Below are 20601 nucleotides of genomic sequence, written 5' to 3'. Positions count from 1 at the left end.
ATTTCATTTGCATATATCTGGTGCTAGGGGTTGAACCCAGAGCCTTGTGCATGCTAAACACATGCTCTGCCACAGAGCTACATTGCCAGCCCTTCATAAATACATATTTGGATATAAAACAAGAATAGTAAATATTAGCCATGTCTGTGATGAACCTAAGTAGTGGGTATACAGGTATTCATTGGTATTATTTTGAACTTTCCTGATGTTTGAGGACATTAATAATAAAAGGTGGGGGGGGGGGGGTGTCTCTGAACCAAACTACAAAGACGTTACTAAGACACAGTTCCAGTTCTAAGCCTATAACCAGAGAATGGTCATTAAAATACTGGAGAATGAGGTATACATGTGATACAGGGCATAAGAAAAATGACTTCAAGAATGTGGAAACACTTGCAGAACTACTAGGGAATGTTAGAAGATTTATATCCATGAAAGGCAGTAATGACACCAACATTCTCGGAGGAGTCAACATTGCAAAAGTTATCCCAGGCAATGACCAGAAACCAACAAGCAAGCTAAATACCCTAGTCTGCTTTCAAAGGAGAAGTAAAAATAGCACCATGTACCTTTTTCTTAGAAATGTTCAATTTGCTTCCAATAACTTCTGCCATTTTCAATTTGCTTGTGCGCTCAGAAAGCATTGCTGTGAAACAGTCCAGAGCCTATTAAAATAACCAAGGCAAATGCCAACTGATTAAAAAACAAAAAACAATACATTAATTACAGAACATCCTATCCTGCCTGGCCTCAAAAGGGAAGAAAATAAAATTCGTAAGAACACTGATGCAGTACTGAAAGGGGTATAAATAATGAGCCAAATCTGGACATATGACTTTACCTAATAGAAAACACACGAACAAATATGGAGGATGCTGTTATTGAGTTACTGGTAAAATTAGAAATAAACAAAAACCTTAACTCATTTTGCAGATCTTAACTTTATGTAAAGAATAGCAAGTTAGTGTTCATTATTAGGTATGTGGCTCATGGAAGAAACAACTCTCTCTCAGTGCTGACACAACAGCAAAAGCTTGCTTTCCTGGAACCTCAACCTCCCAAGTAGCTGGGATCCACTGCAAGCAGTCAATAAATAGTTTTATATAGACACAACATTTTTCAATAGAAAGTAAATAAGATGAATCTTACCAATGACTCAATTTATTAGAAAAGTATGAAACAGCTATTTTTAAGAGATGAAAAGTGGAGAATTTGGAAAATGAAGGACAAAAACAGATTGCCACAAAGAATTTCAGGGTTCAACGTGACCTAAGGGTACACTCCAAAGGAGATTTCTTTCTACTCAAAAAAACTTTACTACACACAAAGACAGTGTAAACCAAACTGGTCATGTTCTCTTCCCCAATCCCAGCTGTCAGAAACCAGAACACTTTTTAATCAAAATTGGTCAATGTTATAGCCAACAGATCTTCAGGCAGCATCACCTTTATTCTTATGGTGGAGGGAATAAATCCTACTTTGTTCTTATGGAATCTGGTAGAGAGTATTACTCAATAGGTCTTCCCTCTAACACATTTTTTTTTTTAAACCAAGGTTATACTTTATAATTCCCACATTTTCCCTTATACTAAAGATAAAATTTCCACTGAGGCAAGTGTAAATATCAGATAAACACAAATTTATCCAAAAGTCTTCAGAAATTATGCAAGGTGCATAATACATATCTTAGAAACAATCTATATTTTACCATATCACCTTACCATTACTTTGGAGTATACTTTCATTCCACCTTTTAATTTCATTCTCTCAAACTATACTTCTTTTGAAATTAGTAACAATGTCTTAAAACTACAAAACATCAGCCCTCACCAGATAAATAAATAAATGAATGAATGAATGAATGAATGGATGGATGGATGGATGGATGGATGGATAAATAAATAAATAAATAAAACAATTACAAAACATCTATTGTGCCCAATTAAGATTCCTGTTTTGTTAGCAGTGCTGGGGATTAGACCCAGGGCCTCATGCACGCTAGGCAAGCACTCTATCTTTAAGCCCCCATTAAGAGTTAAGGCAATTTTAGCTTCATTTTTAACTAGCTAAGGATAATAAACCGTGCCAAATCAAAAGAAATTCTGACAGAAATAAAATCAGCAGCTATATAGAGGAGAACAACGAGACAATCAACACAAAGACTTTATCTTACCTCTTGAAAAATATTTAATGATGCTGATGAAGATGAACTGTCAAAGCTATGAGCAATCCTATTACACCAATTCAGTAGATCCCTTAAAAAAAAAAAAAGTAAGAAATAAAAAAACTTAGACCAAAAACATCAGAGTTTGTTAAGGACACCTGACAAGTGAGTATCCCATTTTTTCTTCTAATGTGGAGACAAAAGTATTAGATGTAAGAACTTAGCAGGAAGTAACCTATCACTCATTTTCCCCCATCCATGCCAGACAAGGTAAGGAAGGAAGGAAGCAAATAACTCTGATTAAAATGAGGGGAGGGCTGGGGTTGTGGTTCAAGTTGTAGAGTGCTCATCTAGCATGTGTGAGGCAATGAGTTCGATCCTCAGCACCACATAAAAATAAAAAAGATATTACATCCCCCTAAAACTAAAAACAAACATTAAAAATAAATAAAAATAAAATAAAATGAGGGGAGTTATCTATTCCAAACTCCAAGTGGCAAGTCTAACCCTTGAAAGAGGAGAGCTGAGGCATAGAACTCATTATATGGAGCAAAATCCAAGAATGTTAATTTAAGGTCCCATATGTTAAGAAATCCAATTAAAGAATTATTATCAAGTTTGTCCTTAAAAGTTATTTTTAAAAGTAAAAATAATATTTTCAGGCCTTCCTAATCAGTACCTATAGATCTGAAAAAGATCTGATCTCATGAAAATTTAATTTTCAAATTCAGTATGTCTTTCAAAACCATTTAGTTCGAGTTGGTAAGATCTTTTAGGGTAAGTTGCTTTTAAATTATCAACTAAACCACCTCCGCCCCACGCACACACACACACAACTCAAAAAAGTGTCAAGTCCAATACCTTAGAGACAATTCTCTGCCCTCAAGGATAGGTCTTTTGTTTTCTCTTCTGGCTTCTGAAACTGCCTCAGATGCCTCTTCACTTTCAATACAATTATCACTTGAAGAGTGATGTTTCTCTCCAGTAAGCTCAATATAAATGTCAAGCAGGTGATCAGCAGCTTCCAACAGGCTGGGATATCTGCTCTGAAGAACCTATCAACAGAGGGAGGAAAAAAAGGAAAGAAAATTTCACCGCAAGCATAGTAATTTTTAAAGTACACACAGCCCTGGGTGCAGTGATACACACCTCTAATCCCAGAGGCTTGGGAAAGTGAGGCAGAATTACAATTTATAAGGCCCTAACATCTTAGTGAGACCCTGACTCAAAACAAAAACAAAAAATGATTTTTAAATGCTGGGGATATAGCTCTGAATTCCAACCCCCCCCCAACGTACCAAAAAATAAATAAATAATAGTACACACAGGGTTTAGTGATAGAGTGTTTACCTAGCATGCCTAAGGCCTAGATTTAATCCCTAGTACCACAAAATAAAAACAAAATAAAACGTACACATAAACTACTGCTGACATTAGTTAACCAGAAAGTGTATTTCTCTATGAAATTTGTCATCTTTACCAAGCATAAAAATTTAAACCTTGAAACCTTTACATTCCTTTGGTCCTACCTGCCCACTCAAATGCCATGGCTTTTTTTCCTACCTCAAACTCAGTTATCCGGCAATCTCACCATCTATAACATAGCTTTCAGGATTGAAGTTAGATGGTAAAAGGGTCTCCAAGCAACCAAAACAGGCATGTAGGCTGGTGATGCAGCTCAGTGGCAGAGCACTTGCCTAGCATGTATGAAGCCCCAAGTTTAATCCCCAAACAATGCCACCAAAATAAAAGTATCCAAGGAATTACTAAATAAAGAATTCTTCAAGAACTATTTACTATGGTTCCAAACAATTCTAGTAAGGTTCATTATACACTTTCTCAGTCAAAAGTAAATTAGAAGCAGTTATGAGGACATAGAAAAATAGTTTTTCAAAAGGCCACAAGTTAATGTTAATGCTGATAAAAAGCAATGGAACTTAAAAAGAATTCATGATGCAAAAGATCTAAGTCCCATTCACTTCAATAACTGCTGAGAATTTACTGCAGTATTATACTTTGAATTCATAATATTAGCTTCAAGCCTTTATGTTGATATCAAACAGTCAAATTTGTTTAAGAAGGCATGAAACTACATATATATTTGAAATATTAACCATCCATTTAAATTAGTTTGAGAAGAACATTATGATTCCAATTTATATATGTAATATCCACATATTTATAAAGGATATAGAACTCAAGGCTTAATAGTGTCATATTCATACACATACATACATTTTTTTTTTTATTTGGCAGTACTGGAGATGGAACCCAGGATCTCATGCATGCTAGGGCAGCAATGTATCATTGAGGTATATCCCTTCTGTGTTTCAATGACCAAAATAGTCTAGACACAAAATCAGATGCTTCGTATACACTTAAAAGTATTTTATGCAGTATCTTTAGTGTGCCTGCATTTTAACTACCTCCCAACACATGAGGTCAGACATGACATTTTTCACTTGTGGTATGATGTCAATGTCCAAAGGTTCTAAATTATAAAGCATTTTGGATTTCAGATATTTAGATAAGGGATGCTCAACCTATACAAACTTAAAAACTTCATGTAAGTTTGGAACTTTTCATAATAAAAAGTAAAAAAAAAAAATTAATATTTTCTAGTACCACATACCTCATTCAGTTCTTTCTTATTCAGATTATCCAGGTGAATTTTGGTCCAATATTTGTCTAACAAAGTGGCATGACTATTTAGTGGTCGATACCAATTACCTCCACAAGTCAAGAGTCTATATTCAAAAATAAAGTTACACATCAGCCGTTTGAAATTTAATCTTGAATTAGGTTACAGTAGATCTAACCTATCTGTGGGGCATACATTCCAAGACCAACTGTGGATGCATAAAATCATGGTCAGTACCAAACACCACATGTTTTTTCCTATATTCATATACCTATGATAAAGTTTAATTCCCAAATTATTCACAGTAAGAAGATTAATAACAATGACCTGAGCAATAACAAAGCAGTTACACAATATTCCATAATCAAAGTTATTTAAAATTTAAGAACTGTTTACAAAATCTAGAATTTTTTATTTAATATCTTCAGACCTCCTGCTGCCTACTGAGCTAATTAAATTCATAGAAAGTAAAACTGCAGATGAGAAGGCAATTATTACTTGTTGGACATTACCTCACATGAATAAATACTCTTAATCCTTCCTAGTGCCATATACTACTCTGTTACCTATAGGGTAGATGACCAACAAAAGACTAATAGTTGACCCATATTTGACTCTTTTCCTAAGAAGGAATGATAGAGTTTAAAGTTGTTTTCAAATCAATGTAAATGAATCCATGAGGTGTTTTGATCTCAATGACCTGTTCATCCTTTAAGCATAAATACCTTCAGAAAAACATAATCCAAGAACTATAGCATTAACAATAATTCACTGCTTGCTACCAGAAGCTACCATACTTGAAAATCATAAAAATTTTCCCAAGAAGAGAGGATTATATATTCAACATACACTCTGGACAAATTACATGCTTACACATTAGCTGTTTGATCCTCACAACAACTGTCCTGAAGAGAGGTGCCATTATTTTCTTCTAATGTATAAGGAAAAGAACAGTAATAATCCCTTGTTCACCAACCACAACTATAAATGATAGGACTAAGAGCTGAATTTAAGTCTGTCTGATATCTAGGTTGCCTGACATGATGTCATGGGACTTTCTAAGAAAAACTTCTGTGTAATTTAAATCAACTTACATTAAAAGCAATAGGGGTTGGCATGATGGTGCATACCTGTAATCCCAGCAACTTGGGAAGCTGAGGCAGGAGGATCACAAGTTCAAAGCCAGCCTTAGCAACTGAGTAAGGCCCTAAGCAACTTGATGAGACCTCATCTCAAAATAAATAAATAAATAAAAAGGGCTGGGGATCAATCTCTGACACACAAAAAAATAAATAAAACCATAAGGTTGACTGGGGTGTAATTCAGTTGCCTACCATGTTCGAGGCCCTACATTCCTCCCCAGCACCATGAAAAAAAGAAAAAAGTGTTAACAGAGTCTGGCAAGGTGTTTCTTGAGTATAGTTAGGTTAGCCCCATACTTCATCTGGGAGTCAATCTTTACTCAGGCAAACACAAATGTAATCATTAAATATATAATGTTAGTTTCATTTGTGGGTATTTTAAGACCTTGCAGAAGCAGGAGTATATTAGCATAAAAAAAGAAACGGTTGCCTTCTTGGTATTTTAAAATGTGGACAGAAACATAATAAATCTGCTGTTTTATTTTATTTTCCATCCTATATTTAATTAAATTTTTTAATTGCTTAAAATCTACATAACATCTTCTTCATCATCATGGCTAGCCATTAATTGGGTGCTTACCCTGTGATAGGTAATGCAAATCACACTATTTGAAAAAGAAATGATTAGCCTCAATATATTCATACTGTTTAGAAGGTATAAGCAGGTACTAAATGTCAGTGTCAGGACTCAACTCAGAACTATCTGATGATAATCTCACCTCTGATTATTTTTGAAAACAAGATAAAATGTTTAAAACCGACTATTTTTAAATGAAAAAATAGCTCATTTTATAAATTCATTATCTTCATTAAATAAAATCAGGAATGAGGGCTGGGGCTATAGGTCAGTGGTAGAACACTAGCCTAGCACATGAGAGGCACTGGGTTCAATCTCCAGCACCACATATAAATAAATAAATAAAAATGACTTACATATGTGTGTAAAATCAGGAATGAGAAAGTTGGCTCTCTCATCATTTCTAATTAACCCTGCTTAAAATAGGTTCAGATAATTATACCAAGGTTTCTAGACTCAGCATGAAGACACATGATAAAGAGGCTGCAGAGTTGAAACAAAGGTTAGTAGCACATACCTCCTGGTTGCAAAAAACTGAAATCCAGGAGCCACTTTCAGACAGTCCCCTCGGCCAGGAATCAAGAGTTGTCCATTCTCCAAAAGCGGGATCAGCACTGAAACCTAAATCACAAACTCCACTGATAAACAGATATTAAGACAAGTAACAAAAACCAAACAATCCAAATGAGGAACACATCTTTATGAGAAACTTCAGTTCTCATGGTGGAAACTAGGATCAAATGCAGGTGGAAATGTCCAAGTCACCTACATTCCAGCATAACACTTACTTCATGCAACATTCACTAAGTGCCTTCTGTGGATTAGAACTAAGCAACATACAATGATACAAACAGTATTAAGACTTTAGATCCTAAAATCTGATGGGAGACGATAAGCATGGCTCCAGGGGTATACATACAAGGTGACATGTGAAAAGAAACGGTGGCTCTGAACTGATATGAACCGATTTAGAAGCAGGACAATGAAGCTGTCCCCAAAGTAATCTTATTTGCTCAGTATGAGAAGAAATAGCTACATTTGGTAGGAAAGAAATGGCATAAACAATGGCATTAAGGATGGGAAAGAATGTGCAAATGAAGCCAGATAAAGAGGTAAAGTTCAGACATAGGGAATAAAAAGCCTCCAATGCTGAGCTAAAAAGACTGAGCTTTTTAATGACAAAAATAAGTATCAAGAGTATTTTAGACTAAGAAAAAACTTTTATTTAAAAAAAAATGAACTGTGAAGCAATGTGGAATATAAACTAAAAAGAGATCAGCCTAGGGGAAATAAGAGTTACTCAGAGAAAACACACTATGTTACAAAGGCATGCTAGACAGATAAATAAAATGAGAAGCCTAGTGCTAAGGCAGTAGAATAGAAGAGAAGAGAGCAGGATAGGAAAGAAGTGGGATAGAAAGAAGACGACAGTGAATAACGGATCTGGAAATTAAATGAGAAAAGAAAAAAACCTAGATGATTCTAGGTTCTGGCATATTAACTGCAGGGCAGAAAAGGCTATTCTAATTTGGACATCTTGAATTTATACTGGCTATGGGACATTCAAGTAGAATTCTTTTTTTTTTTTTTTTTCGGTTGAGATAGGGTTTCATTATATTGCTTAGACTCTAAAGTTCAAGTGATCCTCCTGCCTTAGCCTCCTAAGAGATTGCGACAACAGGTATGTACCACCAAACCCAGCCCAAGAAGAGATTTCCTTTTTAAAAGAAAGTCAATTAGACATATGGAGCTTATGGGTTTACAGGGGAAGTTTGTTTAAAAAAAAAAAAAGAGAAGGAGGGAGGGAGGGAAGAAGAGAGGGCCAAAGAGGATTGTTCTAATTTAGTGGGTACTAATTTTTCATAGCAAAATTATTTCATACGTAGCTAGAAGCTGAAGGGAAGCACAAAAGAATATAGGGGCAATTTCAGGATATTCCAAAACTTGAAACTAAAAAAAATCATCCTAAATATTTGTAAAAGGTAACTTTAAATTAAATTAATGGGTCAGAAATGTGGATGTAGATCAGTGGCAGAACACTTGCCTAGCAAGTGTGAGACCCTAGGTTGGATCTCAACACTGTTAAGAAAAACAAATAAGAAAACCTAAGCCTAACCACACAAAATTTTGTGGTTTTCTTTTTTCCCTTAAGCAAGAGATGTGTTTTCTTTTTTTTCCTTAATAGTTTTTCCAACCTGTAGTTTTGTTAACATGTTTCAGTGTATATTTTGTAATTAGTAGTCACTACAGTGTTGGGGGGGGGGCCTTCTAAGTCTCTAGTAAACTTGGCAGAGTATGTCAACAATTTTTTTTTTTTTTAATATTTGCAAAGCATATAATCCAGCAACTTAGAGAAAACAAACAAAGTGATTACTTGGGTACAGGCAAATGTCCATAGATTAAGAATATTCAGTATATTAACTTCTACAATGATAATTGGAAGACAAGTCTATCTGGCATAGTGGTGCATGCTTATAATCCCAGTTACACAGGAGGTCAACACAGGAAGATCACAGGCCTGGGCAACTTAGCAAGACCCCATCTCAAAAAATAAAAAGGAAAAGGGCCAGGATATAGCTCAGTGGCAGAGTGCCTCTGGGTTTAATCCCCAATACAAGGGGAAAAAATCAGTTTGAAGATTCATAAATACTTATCCCAAAGAATTAACAGTAGAGCATCATAGAAATACTAGAACAGATGGCAAGACATCAAAGTTAGCATTACAACTACTGTAGCTGAGATCTAAAAAATTAACCACAGATTTACAATTGTGTGCACAAGCACACACAAGGTAACCTGGTCAACTATTGTTGAGAAGTTCTAAAAATAACAAAATAATAATCAAGGGATCCTTGTATGTTCTTAAGTAAATACAACTTCACTATATGATAATGAAATCCAAAAATGATTTAACCATAAACCTTCTGGAAACAAATGTGTTATCAGGAAAATGATCTGTACAAAATGAAACTCGAACTATAAGAATTTCCTAATGTTTATTAAGCACTGCAAAAGGAAGACCAAGTCAGAAATTGTTAATTTGATCTTTAATCTGGACTTGGGCAACACAAAAATGTACTCAGGTGTGGGACAGAGGCAGATGCATCATTATGGCCTACATGAAATATTCTTCATTTTATTTACTTTTCTTTGGTTCTAATTCCAAAATCTACAGGTCTAATGATTTTCCAGATAATGTAATATCTGAAAAAAATTGTCCATGAAGGCAGGCACTCAAAAAAGGATAAAATCAACAAGTACTTTTAAACTAGTTTTATTTATATTTCAATTTTATTTTTTTAAACTCTCATGGGTAGAAGTCAGCTCTGGTTCTGGGCTTCTTAAGAAACATCATTTTTTAAAAAAATGAAACACCATCCCCAGTCACTATTAACAAAATGACCTCAAAAACAGAAGAGACGTTAGGAAGCAGTGATTTAGTAAGATGACATACCACATCTAAGGGGGCATAGTCAATATCCTCCAGAAGAATCCAATGGCCCTTTGTGGCTGCCTGTGTCAGGGTACCAGGCTGCCACACAAACTCTCCAGGAACATCTGTGCAGCGATACATCCCCAACAGCATCTGCAGAAGAAAAATAAAATAATTAGAGAAACTACTCACCTAATATGCTAAGACTACTTCCTTTGATTAATTCTGTGAATCATTCCATAGCGATGTCATCACTTAAAGTTTTCACAGATTGCCCCAACAGTCATGAACAAGACTATTACCCATTTTTATATTCCCTTAGCAAAAACAATACTTGAATGCCAATAGTTATAAGAATGCCAAACCACCAACGCTTGCCATTTCTTAATTACCTTACTGTCAGTCTGATCTCCAAGCTGGACTTTGAGAAGCTGAGGAGGCTTTCTTCTACCTGTCATTGCAGCTAAATGTTCAACTAAGGAAGTTTTGCCACATCCTATTGGTCCTTCCAACAACACAGCATTCTGAGAAGCCACTGCCAAAGCCAGGGTCTGAAGATTTTTGCAGACAGACTTAACCAGCACATAAGATCGAAGGGCCAGCTCTTGTTCTCGTGAAGAACTCATATTACTAGCCTGAGGAAGAGACAAGAAACAAACAAAAAAAGTCAGTGAAGAGTACTTCCCCTAAGGAAACAAGTTAATTTCTACAACGTTTCCACTGACCTTACATAAACCTGGGCTAATAACTTAATTATAACAAATCTAATGTAAGAAGTATATTATACAAAGTAAGAATCTGACCTTTCTTCTTTCCCTTCTTGAAGGAGGAGTACATGTGAAAATGGAAGAATTTTTTTAATATTTATTTTTTAGTTATAAAAAATAAAGTTTAAGTGGACAAAATACCTTTATTTTATTTTTATGTGGTGCTAAGGATTGAACCCCGTGCCTCATGCATGCTAATGAGTGCTCTACCTCTGGGCTACAACCCCAGCCATGGAAGTAGAAATTTTTAACAAATTTAAGACAATGTCTCTCAAAGTTTTAAGAAGCTAAAAATGGGGGCTGGGATTGTGGCTCAAGCGGTAGCGCGCTCGCCTGGCATGCGTGCGGCCAGGGTTCGATCCTCAGCACCACATACAAACAAAGATGTTGTGTCTGCCGAGAACTAAAAAAATAAAAATATTAAAAATTCTCTCTCTCTCTCTCCTCTCTCACTCTCTCTTTTACAAAAAAAAAAAAAAAAAAAAAGAAGCTAAAAATGTTGATGCATGGGGAAGTGGGCTCAGCAAACCTCATCTATTACTGCTGGGTTTGTGTTTATTTTCTTCCTCTCCCCATATTCTAGAGCTTCATATCTAACATTAAGAATGCAGGGATTGGAGCTGGACACAGTGGCACTTGCCTGTAGTCCCAGCAGCTCGGGAGGCTGAGGCAGGAGGATGGCGAATTCAAAGCCAGCCTCAGCAAAAGCAAGGTGCTAAGCAACTCAGAGAGACCCTATCTCTAAATAAAATATAAAACAGGGCTGGGGATGTGGCTCAGTGGTTGAGTGTCCCTGAATTCAATCCCTGATATCCCTACCCCCTACCCCCTCCACACACACACACAAAAAAAAGAATGCAGGGATTGGGGATGAAGATAGGTGGTAATGTATACTCAGCATAGGTTGGACCCCTTCCCTCAAAAAAAGAATGCATTCATTGGTGAAATATGGACACCAAGAGAATATCATAACATTGTTAAGATTTTTTTTTAAGGTATAGTAAGTGTTGGCATTAAGTCTTTCTTTTGGAGATAAATACTGGAATATTTATGAATGAAATGATATTGGAAAATTTTGCAGAAATATAAAGGAAACAACTGATTACAAAAAAATTACTATTTAAGCTGGGTGAAAAGTATTTAAGGATTCATTACACCATTCTTCCTACTTTGGAACATGTTTGGCATTTTTCATAAAAAAAGCAAACAATATGTTTACTGGATAAATGTAGAATTTCAGTCAAAAGATGACACAGTTCTAAAGATAAAGTTCTAATTCTAGATAAGGTCACATTAAAAACCTGGAGGTACAGGTTTCTTAGTGCTGGTCATACAGATACATTCAATTTATGAATAATTACTTCACTAAACACTTATAACATGTACACTTTTGTATATGTATACTTCTATATTTTTTCTTTCTTTTTAATGCTACATGTCAGAAACAAACTGATGTTTTAAAGGCCTCAAGACTTGTTTCCAAGAAGAAAGTGGGTAGATCTGATCACCAAAGTGATGACTGAAGACTGCTAGAGAAAATCAGACTGTCTTCCAATGATTCTACAATTTTTTTTTATCTCCCAGCCTGTCTAAAGTGGTCTAGAGCCACAATCTTGGAAGAAGATCATTTCATATGGCAGCAGGGAAAAAACACAACACATACTGGTCTCCCACACAATGGGCAAAGAATATTATGATAGAACTGAGGACAGGAGTTCTCTATATGTCTAGGTCTGTTTTCACCAGTCTTTGTAGTCCAAGGTTCTCCAAGTCATTCTGCTTTGTGTTTCATATATTTAGGATAACAAATGCTACTCAATTTCATACAATTTTTGTAGTAAACAAACAAGATATGTGAAAGAATTTTGCTTAAGTTTTTTGGTTTTTTAGTGCTAGGAACTGAACCTAGGGCCTTGCACATACTAGGGAAGCACTCTACTACTGAGCTATATATCCATCCCTCTTTTTTTCCCTTTGTTTCTTTTAATTTTTCCCTTGAACACTTTCAAAACTAGACCAGCAACTTGGATTCACACCTGATTCATAAGAGCCCAACTAAGGAAGGAGCATACTCAGTATTTAAGAGGGGAAAGGGAGCACATACCCTACTAATAATGCTAATATACCTGCTGCTCTCCAGGGGCCGGAGGCTGCTTGGGCAATACCACACCACATACTGCTGTCACCCTGGAGGAGAGGTCAGCTGAAATAAGGTGTCCTTGTAGGTATTGCAGCTCCTTATCCTTATGCCAAAGGGAGGCTTCTGGATTGGCCAAAACCAAGGCCTTCTCCAAGTCCTGCAACTGGGCTTCTTCTAATAACCTGAGGGAAGAATCTCATCAATTATGTTATTGTACAAAAAAGTTACAGCAAAACCTAAAAGAAAGCTTTTGCTTACCTCAACCTGAAGTGGATCAATTCATCACTATTAAAAATCTTCTTAAGGAATGATAACTTGTGCTCTTCGTTCATATAGGTGACCAAGGCAAGACAGTTGGCTGTGTACCTGGAGAAAAAGGAAGTACATATGTATAGTTGATCTGCAGTTGACTGGGAAAAAAACAAAAAGAAGAAAGAAAATGACTAGTCAATTGAACACTAGAGAATAAATGTGTTATTTAAGAGTAAATAAATCAATCATGAATTCACTTGATAAGAGCATGAAAAAGGTAGAACCACACTCACATCACCTCATTTTTTTCCTGAAGTGACACAAGATGAAGGAAGGAGAGTAAGAATTCAAAAGCCACAAGAACAAAAACAACAGATTGAACATGGTTTCCTTCTCCTCCCTCACACTATAAGCACAGGAAAAATCTAGCAGCTACTCACCAACGGACCAAAGTGTCATGGCTTCTGAGGAGGGGGACACACACACTCCAGTCCCAGAGTTCCCGGAACACAGATTGCTCTTGCTGCAGAAACTTGTAGGCTGCTTCCATTAAGTCCCGAAGTTTCATCCGTCTTCGCCCATAGCGAACTGGATTAGCATCTGAACTCTCCAAGAAGAGTCTTTGAAAGACTGGGGAAGTGTCCTTGAAATACCTCAGGGCAAACCTTCAGAAAAAAAAGAGTATTTTCATTGGCTGGTGGAAATATTCAAGTACATATCTCTACTCTGAGACAGGACTGTAGAACATAACAGAACTTTTAAGAAAACAGGGAGGAAAATGCTAACATTACCTAGTCCTATGACCAAACTGTTTAAGTTCAGGAACCACAGGACCATGACATGGGATAGCTGATTCAGAACACAAAAACCTAAACTGATTACTCAAAAAGTAGAGGGATTTATCACAAGTATTTATTATTAAAAATGTACTCATTTCCAACAAACATTTACTGAACTGTCACTAAGGGCCAGACACTGTGTTAATACCTGAAGATTCAAAACCAAAGAGATTTTTTTCTTAAGAATTCTGCCATCTGATAAAAAGAGAATACTTACAAAAACAATAAGCAGCACAAAGAGAAAGAGTTCAACTGAACCTGGGGAAGTTGAGAAAAGATGCTTTAACTGCCTCTTAAAGAATGAAGAGGAGAACCTTGCGAGAGCATAAAGAAAAAGGACATTCCACTAAGATAAAACAAAAAGTTCAAAAAGTTGGTCATAGTGGTACTTGCCTGTAATCCTGGCTATGCAGGAGTCTGAAGTAAGAAGACTGCAAGTTCAAGGTCAGCCTGGGAAACTGAGCAAGACCTTTCCTCAAAATAAAATATCAGAAAGGACTGGGACATAACTCAGTGGTAGAGCACCCCTGGGTTCAATAGCCAGCATCATACACACACAAAAGGTCAATAAGACATCTTCAGGAAACTGCCTGGTATGATAGTTGAAAACAGAAAGATGTTGATAGGCAGGAAATGAGGTGCTGAAGGAGGGCAAGGGCCAGATTATAAAAAGCTTGGGAGGCCATGGTAGAGATGCTGCGCCTTCGATGTATTAAAAATATTTTCCACACAGCTATATTCTTCTATTAGAAATTCTAATAGACTGCATAAGAAATAGCAGCACAAAATCAGTCATACAGGCTTGTTTATCTGTATACTCAAAAGGGATGAGTGACCCTAGGATTTTGAGTTGGGCTGATCAATGAACATCTTCCCCCAAGTCTATTCTGTGAAGACTGAAAAGCAGTTGTTTCTCCAAATGCCCAAGTCACAGCAACAAAAAAATCTCAAGGCATACAAAGAAGCAGGGAAACAGACTAAAATAAAAGGAAAAGAAAATTCCAGAAACAGGGATTGAGAATGGAGCTCACTGGCAAAAGCTCTGGGTTCAATCTCCTTCACCCAAAACAAACAAATAACTGCACTGGTAACAAACTAGAAGTGTTAGAACTCTATAGGAGTAGAGATTTTGTATTTGAATGAAATTTATCAGTTTGAAACAAAATCTCTTTGACATATTAAATGACAACCATAAAGAAAACATCTATAACACACAGACACACACAAAGTCAAAACATGTCACTATCAAAAAATTCACGAAAACACTAAGGCTGCCAGAAAAGACCACAAAAGTTAGAAGACATGCAGAAAACAAATAACAAGATAGCCACAGTAAATCTTTTTGCATAAGTGACCACTTTAAATAAAAATGGGTTAAACTCCTCATTCAAAACACATGGATTAGGCTGGGGAGTGGCATACACCTGTAATCCCAGCAACTCTGAAAGCTGAAGCAAGAGGATCAAAAGCTCGAGTCCAGCCTTAGCAATTTAAGGCCCTGTCTCAAAATAAAATAAAAAGGTAGTTCAGTTGAAATGCATTTGCCTAGCATCCATGAGGCCCTGTGTTCTGCTCCCAGTACCATAAAGTCTATTTTGTCCATTAGGACCTGTTTTGGTTATCATTTGTATGATATTTTGTCCCTATTCTTTTACTTTCATTCTATATCTTTTTGTAGATAGCGTATAATTAAATCCTGTTTTTTTTCTCTACTTACCTAATTCATGTCTTTGTACATGTGTGTGGGGATGGGTAGTGGGGATTGAACCCAGAGGTCCTCTATCAATAAGCCACACCCTGAATTAAGGTGCCCCTCTCTAGGAACTTTTACAGTGACAACAGCAGTTATCTGCCGAAGTCTGGCTGGGCACAAATCATGAGCCACTCAATCAGGAACAAACTATTTCCAAACTCCACCAGCCCACTCCACACACGCTCCCTGGGAACCTCCCTCTAACGCCATCCACGTGGCTCCTCCAGGCACACACCACACCAACCGGAAATCCCTCCTCGGGACCTTCCCCAACGTGAACCCTCCAGGAATCCCCAGGAGAACTCCAAAGCAAGATTGAACTCAGGGGCACTCAACCACTGAGTCACATCTCCAGCCCTATTTTATTTTTACTGGACACAGGATCCCACTGAATTGCTTAGTGCCCACTGTTGTTGAGCCTGACTTTGAACTCTCGGATCCTCCTGTCTCAGCCTCCTAAACCACTGGGATTACACACATGTGCCAAAGCTGGGGGCCATTTTTTGTCATTTCTAACAACCCCTTCAACTACACCTGGGTTTATGTTAATGAGGTGACTTTCAATAAGCACTTAAAGATGGGGCTGGTTGGCAGAAAAACTAACCCTATGATTCTCAAAGGAGTTTTTAGGCCATCCCGACCTCCGGGAAGGGAAGAAGGGTTGAAGGTTGAGTGGATCACCAATGATCAATGACTTAATCAACTATGCCTATATAAAGAAGTTTCCATTAAAAGTAAAAGAAGGGGGTTCTGAGAGCTTCTAGAGCATGTGGAAGTGCTGACAGGGTGGAAAAGCACAGAAGTTTTCCCTACCCCTTCCTGTGCATCTCTTCCATCCACCTGGCTATCCCAGAATCCATTCTTTTCTAATGCCTGATAAGTAACCTGAGTTCTGTGAACCATTCTAGCAAACATAACCCAAAGAAGACGTCAGAGAACATCTGATATTTAGCCTATTAATGATAACTTGTATTTGAGATTGGTGTCTAAAGTAGTAGAATAGGGGACTCTCTATGGGACTGAGCCCTTAACTTAAAGGGTTGATACTAATTCCAGGTAGATAGTGTCAGAAATAAATTGAATTGCAGAACACTTAGCTGGTATCACAATTAGTGGGTATGGAAAACACCCCATACATTTTGGTGTCAGAAGTGAAGTGTTACAATCTAATAATCCCAATTTTGTGTATTCTTTTTTTTTTTTCTTTTTAAAGAATTGGAACTGAAGTGTTGTAAGGGTATACAGAGAGAAAAGAAACTTTTTCTTTTCTCCACTCCATCCATTTACTGGTGAAGTTGCAGAACACACACTATCTATAAATCTATGGCTAAAATCTGGAAGCACTAGTTTAATCGAGATAAAGAATGACTTGAGTTTACTTTCTTTACTTGAGTATTGAATGGATTTATTTGTTTATTTGTTGTATAATTCAGTGCTAATTAGGAAACAAACCCAGGGCCTCTCACATGCGAGGCAAGGGCTTGAGCACAGAACTAATCCCCAGCTATGGATGACTTTTTGGAAAAACAAAACAAAACAGAACAGAACCTTGAGGAGCTGAGTAGAGTGGCAGAACTCTGGCCTATCATGCATGAACCCTGGTTTCAATCCCCATTGCCCTACCCACCTCCATAGACCATAAAACTTAACAGATATATCAGAATAGAGATGCACAAATTAGGAATGTTCTCAGAGTCCTGACAAAGAATTTATCAAAGAGTAAGAATAAGGATGAGGACTCCAGATGCAAAAGTATTATGAACAAGTAGCATAAAGGAAAAAAAGAATTGCTCCTCAAAGATACTATAAGGTGCCTCATAGAAAGCACTTGGCCGTAGAAAGAGTATCCACCTGGAAATAAAATACATTGGGAATGACTTTAGGGAGTACAACTTCAACTGGGTTCCTCTTCTCTGGTCTCCCTTATTTGTTCTTATCCATTTCTTTTCATTTTCTCTTCCACTCTTCCTCATTCACACATTGTATTTAACTCATTGTAAATTGTGACTCAGGGTATAATATCAGTGGTAGAGACCTTGCTTAGCTTGTTCAAGGCCCTGGATTCAATGCTGACATCCCCAAAATAATAAATATATAAATGTATGTTTATAAGAAATATAAATCTGTTTCCAGTTCTTTAAATACCCTACCATATTTGACTTTTTCACTCAGACGATGTGGCCCAGAGGTTAAGAGAAGAGTTGCCAGGGACAGTACCACACTCTTTGCCATACCAACAACTCAGGAGACTGGATTTAGGTCAGCCTCAGCAACTGGACAAGACCATGTCTCAAAATAAAAAATGAAAAAAAGGCTAAGAGTATACTGGGAGTATAGATCAGTGGTAGAACACCCTGGATTTTATCTATATATTGCAATAAAATCCACAAAATTTAAAGGGGAGGGAGGCAGAGTTATCTATTAAATGACTACATCCTGTCTGAATGTATTAGGTAAAAATTTATCTTTACATGCCCCTACATGCATATATAGTGTTAATTTGGGGAGGTGCCAAATTTGGCACCTCCCCAAATTAACCAGCTGTTTTCCTAAAACTAAAAAGTGGAATTCCATTACACATCATCATCTATAGTTCTTTACAAAGGATTTCTTTCTTTCTTTTCAAGGTAGTAATGGGAATCAAACCCAGGGCCTTGAGCATGGTAGACAAATATTTCTACCATTGAGCTATATCCCCAGCCCACTCTTGCTTGTATTTAATTCACTCTATTATCGCACCTTTTGTACTCTGCATTTTATCACAGCGGGAACAAAACTAAAACAAACAGCCTTAGCAAGACAAAAAGAAGAAAACATAGGCATTTACCTCATATTCATTTCATAAGAAAATAAAATCTGGGGCTTATGGGAAAACAGACCTAGTTAATCCATCACTTTAATGATTCTCAAACACAATCCTGAAGTATTCTGCCATAAAGGCTTAACAGAAGTAGGAGTTCAAGTTACATAAAATTATAAAAGGAAGTTCCTCTCCCTTTTAGAAAAGTTCATGCAAATATAGCTCCCACCCAAATATCTGCAAGTCTTCATTTAATTTCTGGTCCTGGGGATTGAACCCAGGGGCACTTTACCACTTTGCTACATTCCCAATACTTTTTATTTATTATTTTATATAATTTTTTTAACATGCTGCTGGATCTTTATTTTATTCATGTATTTATATGAGGTGCTGAGAATTGAACCCAGTGCTTCACACACACTAAGCAAGAGCTCTACCACTGAGTCACAACCGCAGCCCTTATTTTTTATTTTAAGACAGGATCTCATTAAGTTGCTGAGGCTGGCCTGGAACTTGCCATCCCCAGATTCGGCCTCCCCACCTGCTCGGATTCCAGGCATGCACTACTAGGCCCAGCACTTTCTTTCTTTCTTTTTTTTTTTTTTTTAAATATATTTTTAGTTTTTGATAGACCTTTATTTTATTTGTTTATATATGGTGCTGAGAATCGAAGCCAGTATCTCACGCATGCTAGGCAAATGCGCTACTAGCATGTAGCTACAGTTGAGCCACAGCCTCAGCCCCCAGCACTTTCTTTATTTGTTATTGTTTTGAGACAGGGTCTGGCTACAGTTGTCCAGGTTGGTCTAAAATGCCTGAGCTCAAGAGATCTTCTTGCCTCAGCCTCCAGAGAAGCTGGGTTTTCAGGCTTATGCCATCTTGCTCAGCATAAGAAATCTCATCCATCTTGGATGGTGTGGGAGCATCATCCAAATCTGTTTTATATGCATATGTTGCCAAATAATACAATCCTTAAGGACTGGGGGCATATCTTGGCCATTTTTCCAGACTTGTCTTGTTGGCCAAGACTCGAGAGAAACCCAGTAAATGCTTATTGAGCTCAAAGGTAATAAGTGGATTCTGTTGTGAGTATTCTCATACAACAGGATAACTGTGATTAGAGGGTTTGGATCTTCAGGTCAACTTATCTCTCTTCTTTCTGTATTTCCCTTCAACTTAGACTCCTAATTACTTCCCAGCAGAGAGAAAGTTCTAACACCTCAAGAAAAAACATGAAGAATAAAATTGCTACTCACGGGAGCACATCAGGATGGCTACTAATGAGCTTGCTCATACACACACAGAGCCGTTCATGCAGATCATGGTTAACATGGCCTCCTGTCTTGATGGCTTCAGCATTCCTTTCCAGCAAATCCAAAAGGAGAGGGCGCAGCTGACGGCCAATCAGCACAGTGTAATCCTTATCCAAGAGCAACTGTGCTAAAATACTCAGGATAGACTGGCGATCTTGAGGTGTCCACACCTGAGAGAGAGGAAAAATAAAATGTTCATGTAAACAGTACTCATTTGTATTGCTAGAGAAGAACAGAGAAGAGTCCTAGTGCAGAATCAAAATAATCAATTTTCAGACTTAATGAGTTTCTCTTATAAAACAGTGGTGTTTTTATGAAATAGAGGACTTGAATTAACTTATTAATAAGCTTCAGTTGAGAAGAGTCCTAGTGCAGAATCAAAATAATCAATTTTAAGACTTAATGAGTTTCTCTTATAAAACAGTGGTGTTTTTATGAAATAGAGGACTTGAATTAACTTATTAATAAACTTCAGTTCACTGGAGTAAAAGAACTGATGCAGTACAGTGACGCATGCCTGTTAATCCCAGTGGCTTTGGGCAGAAGGATCTCAAGTTTAAAGTCAACCTCACCTCAGCAACTTAGTGAGACCTTAAGCAACTTTGCAAGACCCTCTCTAAAAATAAAAAATAAAAAAGGGCTGGGAATGTAACTCAGTGGCTAAATTTAACAGGTTCAACCCCCCATACCAAAAAACAAAAAAACAAACCAAAAAATCCTGATACATGGATTCTAAGTAAAATGCTATACAGTCCCTTAAAAACAACCTATATTGCAGGG

General features: G+C 37.0%; 1 protein-coding gene across 2 annotated transcripts in view; it reads right to left on the bottom strand.

Annotated features, from left to right (window-relative positions):
* Mdn1 (midasin AAA ATPase 1) overlaps nt 1–20601 on the bottom strand; it is a 144585-nt gene that overhangs the window by 110869 nt on the left and 13115 nt on the right. For both annotated transcript variants that reach the window (XR_013425006.1, XM_078019614.1), the window contains exons 2-12: nt 19765–19991; nt 13557–13781; nt 13123–13230; nt 12851–13046; nt 10350–10592; nt 9979–10110; nt 7042–7145; nt 4797–4911; nt 3026–3219; nt 2174–2255; nt 570–665 (exon numbers count right to left, since the gene is read on the bottom strand). Coding sequence is in view for 1 of the 2 variants with exons in the window: in XM_078019614.1 (XP_077875740.1) it covers nt 570–665; nt 2174–2255; nt 3026–3219; nt 4797–4911; nt 7042–7145; nt 9979–10110; nt 10350–10592; nt 12851–13046; nt 13123–13230; nt 13557–13781; nt 19765–19991 (1722 nt within the window). In the remaining variant the exon portion in view is untranslated. The remainder of the gene's footprint in view (nt 1–569; nt 666–2173; nt 2256–3025; nt 3220–4796; nt 4912–7041; nt 7146–9978; nt 10111–10349; nt 10593–12850; nt 13047–13122; nt 13231–13556; nt 13782–19764; nt 19992–20601) is intronic.

The sequence above is a fragment of the Ictidomys tridecemlineatus genome, chromosome 8 (genome assembly GCF_052094955.1).
Source record: "Ictidomys tridecemlineatus isolate mIctTri1 chromosome 8, mIctTri1.hap1, whole genome shotgun sequence".
NCBI lineage: Eukaryota > Metazoa > Chordata > Mammalia > Rodentia > Sciuridae > Ictidomys > Ictidomys tridecemlineatus.
Note: the sequence above shows the minus strand (reverse complement) of the source record. Positions and strands in the feature narration are given on the sequence as shown.